The sequence below is a fragment of the Rhinolophus sinicus genome, chromosome 10, assembly GCF_057876585.1.
Source record: "Rhinolophus sinicus isolate RSI-liver-muscle chromosome 10, RSI-T2T, whole genome shotgun sequence".
NCBI classification, from domain to species: Eukaryota; Metazoa; Chordata; class Mammalia; order Chiroptera; family Rhinolophidae; genus Rhinolophus; species Rhinolophus sinicus.
In genome coordinates this window covers 7,149,078-7,161,461 of record NC_142510.1, presented here as the reverse complement: position 1 = coordinate 7,161,461, position 12,384 = coordinate 7,149,078, and the positions used below count along the sequence as shown (strand labels likewise).

At 48.3% G+C, this 12,384-nt stretch overlaps 1 protein-coding gene across 4 annotated transcripts in view; it reads left to right on the top strand.

Annotated features, from left to right (window-relative positions):
• Positions 1–12,384, top strand: part of SNX29 (sorting nexin 29) — a 426,403-nt gene that overhangs the window by 247,768 nt on the left and 166,251 nt on the right. For all 4 annotated transcript variants that reach the window (XM_074322948.2, XM_019715145.3, XM_088801234.1 and 1 more), the window contains one exon: positions 9,033–9,088. In XM_074322948.2, coding sequence (XP_074179049.2) covers positions 9,033–9,088 — 56 coding nt within the window. The remainder of the gene's footprint in view (positions 1–9,032; positions 9,089–12,384) is intronic.

Here is a 12,384-nt window from a genome sequence, read left to right as displayed (position 1 = left end):
GCCTCAGCTCCAGCCACCCTCCCTCCAAGCCGCTTTCCCTCATCCGCTTCCCAGACGCCTGTTAGCCTGGTGCTCCGAGGACTTTTCACCCTGCAACTGTACAATTACTTGTGTCGCTTGGTTGCTGCAAGACTGTCTCTCCTGCCGGACTGTATGCTTCGTGAGCCCCAGGGCTTCATGTCTCCCGCTCACTGCTGCCTCCCTGGTACCCAGAGTGTCTGGCCCATGAGAGGAACTTGGTGTGAATTTGTATAGACAGCGGAATAGCTGGGGAGTGTGTGCCTTTGGGGAATGGAGCAGTTGGCCCTTCACTCACAGGCAGGGGCTACCTAGCCCCCAACCGCCCGTGTGTTCTGTCTGACACCCTTGAACTCTGTCCGTGAGTGATGAGAGTAACTGCCACGTACCGAGCAGCTGTTCTCTGCCAGGCGCTGGGCAGGGGTGGTTCTTACGGGATCGTGTTGAAGCTGACAGCCCTACAGGACTCATTCTGTTGCTGCGTTTCCCAGGAGGAATGGGAGGCCCAGAGAAGTGTGGTGACTTGCTCGAGGCCACACAGCCACGTCAGAGCTCAGTCCCAGCCAGCGAAATCCCAGTCGAGTTCCTTTTGTCTTTTTTTTTTTTTAATTAAAATGTTTATTTAGAATGGGGAAAGAAATCACAACACGTGATCATTTTTAAAGACCTGGTAAATACTACCAATATCCCAGAATCCAGAAAAAAATAATGGTTTTATTAATTAATCATCTGACCCAATCCTACGCGACCTTTTCTCCGACATTTTTAAGCTATATGCTCTGGTAGCCTCTTTCTAAGACAGTGATATTATAATGTCATTTTGTATGCAGACAATATAAAGATAATTCAGTTTTTCTTCTACATGGTTGATCAAAACTTATTTTTTCCCAACATTTTACTTGAAAATTTTAGCATAGCTTAATGAAAGCTTTCCACAGCGGATGCCTGTATACCCGTCCACATGCCACCGGTAACATTTGACTCTGCTTGCTTTTATTTTCCCTCCCGCCTTCTCTTTATATACCCATCAATTCATCTTTTTGTTTTTGATGCATTTCAAAGTAAATTGCAAAAGTTAGTTCCTATTGCTTCCAAAATACTTCAGTGTGCATACTGGCATTTAATACTTTTTTGTTCACAGTTTTCTTCTTCTCTCGAGGTAACATTTATATACAATGAAGCATACAAGTCTTAATTGTATGCTCACTGGGCTTTGACAAGGGCATATACCCAGGTCACCTATGTTTCTGTCGAGGTCTAGACCACTGCCACCGTCCTCAAAGGTTCCTGATGCCCCTTCCCGCTCAGTCCCCACGCCACTCTCTCAGAAGCAATCACTGGCATGTTTTTGTCCCACCATGGACACAGTACTTTTTTCTTTTAATTTGAAGTTTCAAGGTCATTACACTTATTTTTCAGAAGGGTGACAACTCATGTAAGTGATAAACATGTATAAGGTGTAAAGAATTGCAGTAAAAAGTCTTCCTCTTGCCTCTGACCCTTTGCTTCTCACTGCCTTTCCCTCAAAGGCATTATCGCTATTGGCAGTTGCTTGGGTTTCTTTCTAGAAATGGTTAATGCAGATCCAAGCACGGAGGCACGTCTGCCTCCCAACTTCATAAGGAAGATAGTAGCGTACCTGCCGCACTGTTCTGTGTCTTGCTCTTGTCATTTGACATTATATCTGAGCTCATTCCCTATTAGCAGACATCTGTACTGTTCTTTTAGTTGCTATGCAGTCTGGCTCTGACTGTAGCAATATTTTATGTAACATTTCATTACCTGTTGCAATAAATGTTCTTGTATACATTTCTTTGTACATATGTTGTCCATGTATCTTCAATTACTTAGAAAGAAACTAGATGTCCATCTTAGTAAACTGGATAATTTTCTCACCCCCTCATCCCCTTCCCTCCTCCAACCATCCATTCACCCATCCATCCATTTGTGCATCTGCATATCTGTCCATTCAATGGGAACATTCATGGAGCAATTGGTATGTGCCTGATACTGTCTTGGGTTGAGAAATTGTCCTCAAGACTCTCATAGTCTTTTGAGAAAAACAGACACGTCCAAAACGAATACACAGAAGTGTGATTGTCTGCATTTGTGCAAGCTCCGGGCTCCTCGGAGGATAGAATGCAAAACCATTTAAAACTCTTATTTGCCAGTTCCTTATTCCCAGCAGAGAGTCTTAGACCTGAGCTGATTTTTAAACCACATGTGGCTCTGATACCTCTAACTGTGTATTTGTAAAACGAAAGAACAAAGTAACAGATAAACACAGAAGCGTGCAAGTGGTCCAGACCCTGGCCAGCTGCCTCCTGGAGCCCAGGAAAGGCCAGGCCTCGCGTTCTCGCAAAGCAGCAGGCCCGGGTCTGTCTCTCCCCTGGCTGGGCCAACCACGCTGGCAGACACAGCCGTGATAGCCGTGCCTTTTCACGTTTCACTCCTTATTTAAAAATGAGATGGGAAAGCAGGAGGTAGGAAGAAAAAGCTGAGTTAGTGGGGTGGGCGCTAGTAATTGTCGTTTTGGGCAGGCAAAGTGAGAGCTAATTGTTTAAGGGAAGGCTATTTGAAAAGAGGGATGAGTGAGAAAGTGATTCTGGGAAACATAAATTAGGGGTGTCATTTCATGATTGGGGCAGAGATTTGCTGCCCTGTGATGTCTGCCTGTTGCTTTTTCTTTTGAGCAGTGAACCTGAGAGCCCTGTGTTTAGAGGAGGGAGAAAATGATTCTCTTCTCTCGGTTCCTCTTATCTCCAAACGAACTTGTCCTTATCAAGCATGAGGATTGCTCATTTGCTACAAAGCAGTTTTACAGCGGGTTGACATTTCAGTGTGGAAACACAGCTTAGCTCCCATTAGCATTCCTTCATTTATTCAGCCACCGTGTGCCCGGTGCTGGGCCAGGCTGCCGTGTGTCACGGTGCACGAGTAGATGTGTCCTGAGCTGGCAGAGAAAGCACAATGGAGTCCTGTGAACAGTACAGGGTAGTAATGGAGGATCTCTGTAGTTGTTGTGTCTTGGAGGATGAGAAAGGAGCCAGCCATGCAGAGAAGTTGGGGGACGAGGGAAGGGGAACGTTCGATAATCGTGCTTCACAGCATCTGAGGATTAAAGGGGTGAATACTTTGGCACATAGTAGGTGTTCAACACATGTTGTTCCCGCCCCCACCATCTATGTTGATTCTTGCTAACTGGTTGTCATGGGGCAGGTGAGGAAGAAACCGAGGTTTGCTGAAGCCAAGTGACTTCTCTAACGATCAGGGGAAGCTAGGATTAGAATTCAATACCTGAGTTTCCCTTTGTCCCTGAGACCTTATGGCTCAGAGTCTGGAGGGTGATTCATGCATCCAGTGATGGGACAGGACCGGGGGCTTCCGGGCAAGGCAGCCAGGCACCTGGGCCTCGGCCAGGGCTGTGCCGAGCAGCCCAAATCACTGTGGCGACAAAGAAAGCAGGTGTTAATGAGGGGTTTCGGCTTTAGACCCAGTTGTGTACCTGTGCACGTCTGTTCCTGAGCGCGGAGTCCTTCCAGCCTCCGCACCACTGAGGTCCTCACTGTGGCTCTGGTTCCTTCATCTCCTAGGCTTCCCCGTGTGCAGTTGCAAAAATGCCAGGAATGGGGAGGGGGGAGGTGGTGTCCGTGGTGGAAAGTACAGACTGGAGCTGGACCACCTGCCTCTGAACCCCACCTTTGTCACTTACTCGCTGAACGACTGCGGGTACATCTATTGCTGTATGTCAAAGCACCCCAAAACTTAGTGGCTTAACAAACACATCCATTTTCTTCACCTTTGTGATTCTTTGGGTTCACTGGGCTCAACTGGGTGGTTCCGCTCCATCAGACGGTGTCGGCTGGGGCTGCACGTCTAAGATTGAGGTGTCGTGCTCATTCACGTGGCAGCTGGCACTGGCTGCCCACTGGGACCTTACACGGGGGCTGGGGGGGGCGTGCACTTCTCCATCTGGAGAAAGTTGAGCACCTGGGGTCATGAGGCTGGGGGACAGGCTGCTCAGGAACCAGGGGCTGGGAGGTTCAGGTTGGGCTCTGGCACGTCCACGTCCTCTGATCATTCACACTGAGCCGCCTGGTCCTCGCCTGTGAAATGGGGGGGACACCTCCCCCCATGGGTTGTGAGGAGGAGGCTATGGGAAGAGTTGCGTGAAAGTGCTTTGTAAAGCAAGAAGCGTTCGGTGGCGGTGGAGTCGCTGTGCTCGCGTACCCCTGCGGACTGGAAGTGAGGGCAGCTCCAAGGACGGGAGGGTGCCCTGTCCTTTGCCACCTCCGCCTGGGTCCCGATTCTGCCAGTGGCCAGAGGCCTCGTGTGTTTTCCCCACAGCTTTGGCAAGTTGGCTGATTCTGTGTTCCTGCCTTTCTTTCCTTCCTTCCTCTCTTCCTCCCCCCCCCGCCCCCGTCCTTCTTTAAATAAGCATTTATCCAGCACGTGTATCACTCTTTGTGGCAGAACCTCTAGTATCTGAAGCCCCTTCCCAGGTATGAGGAATTCCCAGAGTATCAGGATGAGCCAGTGTCCACGTTCCACACTGGCATGGGGGCGAGGGCAGCCGTGTGCTGGCCTGTCCCGGCTCCCCAGCCTGCAAGCAACGCAGGAAATCGTGAGTCAGGAGAGCCTGTGCACGCCCCTTTGCTCATGCAGCTCCGATGCTGATTCTCCGTGGGTCTCCGGGTCTCGTCGGCCCCGTTAGTCTTCATGTGTGCAGCCCAGGAGGCTCCAGCAACCCCGGCTGCTCTGCTTCTCCAGTAACAGGCTCTGCCTTTCCTGGCACCTGCGTTCTGCCACATGACTTCCCAGACCCCGGGCCAGCCAGTGAGCTGCCTTCTCTGCGGGGTCAGGGAAGCGAATGAAGCCGACCATTCCGCTGCTGGCTACCTTATGCCCGTGGGGAGGGTGAATCAGACACACGGCTGCCGCCCAGGGCTGTGTTGTCCACATTCCCTGGGGCTTCCGGAGGTAACCCGGGTTGCTTGCAGCCAGTAGCAGAAGAAAGTTGATTTTTCTTACGAAATACTCCCTGCTCCACGCTTCTTTTACCGCCACAATATGAAGTAAAACCAGCTTTCTGAATGGTTACTGTAAACCCCAGGTGACATCTGCATAGTCAGCATGAAAAGACAAAACTTGCAGACGTTTAATAAGTTTGACTTAGTTATCGTCATGCAGTTGCTATGGAGCCCAGCCTGATTTTGCAGATGTATTCCACAGAGGTCAGAATGTTCACAGATCCTTTTCCCAGCCAGCCTCCCCGGAACTCACCGAGACACTTAAATGTCTCCTGGCTTCCCGATCCCAGTAATAACATGTAATTAGAAGCAAAGCTCCGGAGTCAGAAGGATTTAGCTACTCCCAGCTGCTTACATCCACTGTCCAAAGGGTTCCCGAAATGTCAGCATCTTAAGGAAAAACTGTTAAGAAAATGCCTTCTTCTAAGAAGCCATCATTTTGGAAGAAGCTCTTTCTTTGTTTTCACCATTGTAAAGTGACACCTGTCCTGGAAAACCCCACCTTGTCTTCTGCTTTGGTCCTTCTGGTCACCCTTCCCTTCTGTATTGTGGGGGAGACACAGTCAGAAGCTTCCTTCGTGTGAATCAGTGTCCCTGGGTACGAGCTCTGTTCACTTCTGGTCTGAAATGAGGCCACGTCGCAAGGTAGAGCAGTGATGGGCGTGATGGTGCAGGTGGTGTCCCCATGGTGTGTCCCTCCTCGGGTCTGCTTACCCGATGTCAGGAGAGATTCAGGTGCCGCGGGGGAAGCTCAGCAGAGGGCAGAGGCCGAGAGCCGCCCACAGCCCCGTCAGAGAAGGCACTGGAGCCTTTTCCACAGGGATCCACGCAGAAGCCCCAAGGGGAGAGTGGTGTCTGGAAGGTGGGGAGCCTTCAGAACCTTCCTTCGCCCGTTTCCAAGCCTGATGCATAAAGGACCCTGAAGGCAGATCTTTCTGCGTTCTGGAGAAATGCATTGGGGCAGTGGTTGGAAAAATGTATGATTTACTTTACATAGTGCTACGCTCTTAAATTAATACACAGTGTGTATCTGTGCTGACTCGATTACCGCATTTGCAGTGTAGAAATCACAGGAAGTTCAAACATAATCCAGATGCATCTGGCTTCTCTCAGGTAGCTCCCACCGTCGTCGTTTGGATCGATTTCATTCTCACCCCATTGACGTGTGGGCTTGTAAGTTTTATTTAGGGCTCACACTGGGCATTCGCTGTCCATGGTGGCTTTTTATTAAACAGACCAGGAGCTTTCTTCTGTGCCGCTAGAAATTTCTCAGAAGTGCTCTTTCGATGGGATTATACATTTCTATTTAAATTTTGGGGGGCAGTAGTACATTATTTCAAAAACTCACGTGATGTAAGAGGGGGTTCAATATACAGCGTCACTGTGAGCGCACCAGCCGCCTGCCCCCCTCCACCCCATGCACAGGCTGCCCTTTTTTTGGTGCCTTAAATTTCACTACGATAGCTTCTTGATGCGAAAACAAACCAGCACAACTTGGTATTCTTAATTCTCCATTTTTGCACCCAAGATAGTGCATTAGGCCCATGCTTTGTTTTCTTTTGATGATCTTTCTCAGGGATCATTTCAAAACAGCACATGGAATGCTATCTGGTTCTTCAAAACATGTTAAAAACTTTTAAAGCAGTTCATTCAAAAGATACTTTTTTTTATCCTACAGAAAGATAGTAAATGATAAATACGCCTTCTTTTCTCGCCAATCCCATTCTTAATCTGTGACCGATGATAGCCACTGCTACTATTTTCTTATCTACTTTTCCAGAATTATTTTTATGCTTGCACCCTCGTGAGTGTGTGTGTGTGTGTGTGGGGGGGGGGTCCCCATTTTTAACTCGGCCATCTCATATCGACATGCCATAATTCTCGAATCATTCCTCTATAGTTGGACCTTTAGGTTGTTTGTATTTCTTTCTTTCTTTTTTTTTTTCACTTGTCTAAGCAATATAAATGTTGGTGTCTTTGGTTTTTCTCTTCTAGATAAATTCTTGCGAAATGAGATTTTTGGGTCAAAGGATGTGGCTGTTTGCAGGGCTCTTGGTACAGGCAGCGTCACAGCTTCCTGTTCCCCCCCCCCCCCCCCATGAAAAGCAAGGCCGCCCCGACCCCTAGCCCGAGAGTTCCTGATCTTTGGAAACGAAGTGTTATTTAAGCGACCAGGCAGGTTTCTCCTTGTTGGGTCGGAAGGCGTCTCAATCGCAGCTTCTTAGCAGTCTGCTGCCTGGAGCCCCATTTAATTGGGCCATTCTCCCTCTGGGCTGCCAGATATGTGGTGAGGGACACCCCTGTGTTGTCAGGACAGAGTGACGTGTGGTGCCCAGGAGAAGAGAACCTGCTGCTCTTGTTTCTCTAATTGTCACTTTGGGAAAGTACACAAGTCAGGTAAGGAACTTTCTACCTGCCAGGCATTGTTTTGCATACTGTACAGGTGTGCACTCCTTTTGCCCGCAGGCTAACCCTGTGAACTTTACTACTGCTATGCCCATTTTACAGATTAGGTCAGTGTGGCACAGAGAAGTCAAGTGATTTGCCCATGGCCGTACAGTCAGGGACAGGTGGAGCTGGGACTTGATCCCGAGCCGTGTGGCCCCAGAGCACAGCTCCATAATCACTGGATTCTCCTGCCCCCAAAGGGGACCCACTGCTTCTGTAAGGGCTACCTTCTAGTGTCTTCTAACCCTCTGCAAGGGCAGCACTTGTGCAAGTCTCACCTTCTCCCTTCACCTTTTAGCTGGCTTGTCCTCTGTTAGGGAGGATTTGTAGCAGAAAAGCCTTTTCTCCTTGGACAGACCTGGATTTGTATCCACTTCCCCCGTGTGTGACCATGGGCAGCTTCTACAGCCTCCCCGAGCCTCAGTTTCTTCATCTGTAAAGTGGGTGGGGGGGGGGGTAATCACCCCTGGGGTTTTACCCAGACTGAGGAAGACTGTGATAACATGGAACCTCTGACAGGTGCAAAATGTGAAATAATGTTCTCTTTCCTTCATTACCTGGCACCTTTCTCTGCTTCACTGGTTCCTTTTAGTTTTGATCCACATTCCTTTTTTTTTTTTCCCCCTGTGTTGTTGGTTTTTAAATTTGTTTAAATTTGTTTTTCAGTTACAGTTGACATTTAATATAATTTTATATTAATTTCAGGTGTACAGCATGGTGGTTAGACATTTATTTAGTTTACGAAGTGATCCCCCTGATGAGTCTGGTACCCACCCTGCACTAGACATAGTTGATGCAACATTATTGATTACATTCCCTACGCTGTACTTTACGTCCCTGTGACTATTTTGCAACTCCCAATTTGTAGTTTTGATTCACAATCTTAATTGTAGCCAGTTCAGATTCGATCAGCTCATGAAAAGAAACTTACTCCCTGGGTGTGATAACATCGTTGCCGCTTACTAAGCGTCAATCACTGCTGGCCATTTTGCTGTCTCTTCTGCATAAGAACTGCCATCACATCAGGCAGTTTAGTTTCTTTCACCCAGTCATGTTCTCATGGGCCATATTCTGCCTTAAATAGCTCAGAGGTCATGAGGGGGCAGGATGGAGCCATTGGGGGGCAGGCGATGGCCTTCTGTGTTTACATGCTGAGTATGTCTGTGTGTTTCATGTCCATCATGGTGACACCGGATATTTTTTCTACTGCACCTTTGATACCTTGCATCTCAGGTCTAAACTAGGCCTTAATATCTCCCAGATGACATGCTTTTATGTGCCTGCAATGATCTCAATAGGTCTGATAGTCCTTTTCGTAAAGATAATTGCGATCTCTCATGGTGGCACATTTTTATTCCTGTTGCTAACCATCCTCCCAGAAAAATCTCTTCATATTTTCCAGTAACTGCTTTCTCACCTCATTCTGGACAGGAACTGTTCAGGGCTCATTGAGAGGTGGGATTCTTTCATGATTGTGCAAACCATGGTAACCGTGACGCATTTTTTTCTCTCCTCTTTCCCGTCTCCTGATGGCAGGTGCCTGGAGATCTGAGTCAAACATCCGAAGACCAGAGTTTGTCGGATTTTGAAATGTAAGTGAACGGCATCTGCTCATGAGGAGCCCCTTAAGAAACAGGACTCTGTTGTTTGGCTTGGGTCCCAGAAGGACCACAGCGGGGAACCAAAATCAGTGCTTCAGTCTGCACAGGCTGCTTCGGTTATTTCAGAGGTCAGGTGTTGTTTGCCTGCAGCCTGAGTCCGGCCTTCCCATGGGTTTTATGTTTCCCCTTGGGTGCTGAAAAACAATTTATTTTTTTGGCTGATATTTAAGAGTTGGAAGATATCACATAAACATTTAAATTTCTCTATTTTCTTTAAAAGAAGACTCAAATCCCTGCGAGGCCACAAGCAGAGCCGAGCAGCGGCTGCCGCCTCCACACAGGGCGACTGCTGTGCAGCTGCCGCAGGCATCACTCCTCCCTGCTGGCCCACACTGGCCCACGGCACTCATTTCACTGTCTGCGGGGCACCTGTCGGAATCTGAGTTTACAACCCCTGGGTTGTCAGAAGCAATAGTAACTCAGCATATTGGTCTGATTTTTCATTGGCTTGAATTCTGTCGGGTGCCTCTGCTGATGGCCCCTAAGGAGTTGAGTTGGTCTTCAGACTGGTATTTCTCATCAGGTTGCTGTGGTTTTTGGTCAGATAATCCCATTGGGCTGGTAAAGAGAGTGGAGTGAGTCTTGGGGGAAGGGCAGGCAGAACCCCTGTTCTTTCTCATTCAGCTGTGCTGAGCGGAAGAAGGTTCGGCCTCCCTGAGAGAAGGTGTCATCTGGGAAAAGCCTGCTTCTGGAGAGAGAGAGGGCAGGATATCTGAAAGAGCAGTTTGTCAGAGCCAGTCTGGCCCATGTTGAAGTCTCAGCTACAGGACTCACCTAGGTGTGACCTTGGGCAACCCATAGGCTTGAGTGTCTTCTCATAAAATGAAGGTCATGATACCAGCCTTGCAGGGTCGTGGTCGCAATTCGAGTGAGATTATGAAAAACGCAGAGGGCATCAAGAGGCCCCTCAGTGCTTGACTGGCTGCAGTGGCGCTGGAGGTGGCAGTTAGGTTGGTAGGGTGAGGAGGTCGGCCTGGTTAAGATGTGAAGGATGAAAATCAGAGGTGAGTTTGCCTCCCATGGGTCAGGAGAGTACAGCATGAAGAAGGCAGTAGAACGGCAGCCTGTAGAGGGCCAGGGTGGGGACAAGCTGGGAAGAGAAGTGAAAAATGGACAGGGGAATCCCAGAGATGAGTCAGTTATGACCGGAAGGGACTTGTTATTAAAGTAAGAATTCGTCAGGCACCTCCTGCAGGATGGTGTCATGCCAGGTCCTTGATGGAGGGATGAATAAACCACAGTCCCTGCCCTCAGGCTCCTTTTGCCTGGTCCAGTCACATCCATCATCTCTCCCCCTAGAGATTTGCAGCCTCCTCCCACCAGCTTTCTCATCTTCACTAAAACCAGAGGGAGGCGCTGTTTCCCTCTCTTAAGATGGAGACCCAAATCCTCTGTGTAGCTTACAAAGAAGGCCCTTGCTAACCTCTGGCTTCATCCCCAGCCCTCCCCTACCCCCTCCCTGCACACCAGCCACCCTGGCCGACTTGACTCCTCTAATTCACTTGGTCTTCCCTACTCAGGATCATTATTTTATTTCTGGAACCCACACTGGCACAGCATTTTCTCAGTGGTAGGCATTGTTCTAACCCACTCAGTCCCTGCAACAATCCTCTGACATGGATATCATCTACAGATGACAGATTCGAGCCAGGATTCAGACCCAGGCAGCCTCGATCTAGACTCTGTGCCCTTAAATGTTAATCCCCCTGCTGGAAGCACCTTTCCCAGGCTCAGCCTTCCCTCCCCAACATGGCCAACGCTCAGCATCCCTCAAATCCCTGCCCGAACATTGCTTCCTCAAAGAAGCAGGCCCTCCAACGTTCACTCTCCTTACAGTCAGCATTCTTTAGTGGCACCTACAACAATGGGAATTAAATTTCTGTGTAACAATTATAAGCATATATGCGCCTAACAATAGAGCTGCAAAACATGTGGTATAAAAATTGACAGAAACGAAGGGAAAAAATAGTTCTACAACAATAGTTGGAGACTTCAATACTCCATTTTTAGTGATGGAAAGGACATCTAGAGGGATGCTCAATAAGGAAACAGAAGACTCAGGTAACACTATAAACCATTTGGATCTAATGAACACTTACAGAACACTCCACCAAACAGCAGCGGAATACACATTCTTCTCAAGAACACACGGAACATTCTCCAGAATAGACCATATGTTGGGCCACAAAACAAATCTCAGTAAATCTAGAAAGATGGAAATCATGCAAAGTATCTTTTTCGACCATAGTGGAATAATTATTATGGGGATTTGTCTCTCTCCTGCGTTAAACTGCACACTCCATGAGAGCAGGGACTAGACCTGCTTTCTTCATTGCTCTGTCTCCAGTACCTAGAATAGGATCTGGCACATACTTGTTTAATTCACGAGTGAACAAACAAAAGAATGAGCAAATGAACTAATATCTAGAAGGGAGATGGCCATGTTAACAATCCATTGTAATACAATGTAGTAAACACTCTGAAAGGGAGAAACGCCTAACCCAGCCCAGTGTGACCTCAGTGTAGCTCTGAGAGGTTGTCCAGCCTCATTAATCCAGGAAGGTTTAATAAAAACCAGGGTGTTAGCTACACTTCTCGACCCCCCCCCCCGACCCCCCCAAGCCACGAAAGGGGAATACTCTAGGTACTAGAATGATTTTGGGGACCTTTATAGGAAGAATATCATTAGCTATGCAAACCAATTAGGTGACTCAGAATTGCAATTTGTATTGGGGCTCTGGGGAAGAGATCAATTGGGCTTATTTTGCCCCACGAAGGAGGTCAGCACCTCAGCTCAGAGCTTAGAAGAAATGCTGTTTCAGGAGAGGGCTTGGTGAAAACAAAATGCTCTTTAGAGGTTGTGAGACTATTGAGTCATGGAGTCTTCCATAATCAACGTCTCAAATTGAGTTTCAAGCACTAGAGGCCGGGGAACTTCTACGAGCTGCTGCTCTTTAGAGAGCGGGAAAGCGTGGGGGAAAGGACTCTGCCCTGGAGTAGCTCCAAGTGGAGGCAGCCTCCCAGCCCTGCCAGAATCACACGGTACTCGTGAGATTGATCCCAGAGTTTCAGCAACAGTCCACGTATCAGGTCCTTGTGACCTGGACCAGCCTGGCAGGAGTGTGGTGGTGGAGTGCACATCCCGTGACTCATGAGTTAAGTTCAAGGTCATCACAGAAGGCACCTAACCAAAAATAACCCTTGCAGATTCCTTAGCCTCTGAGGGG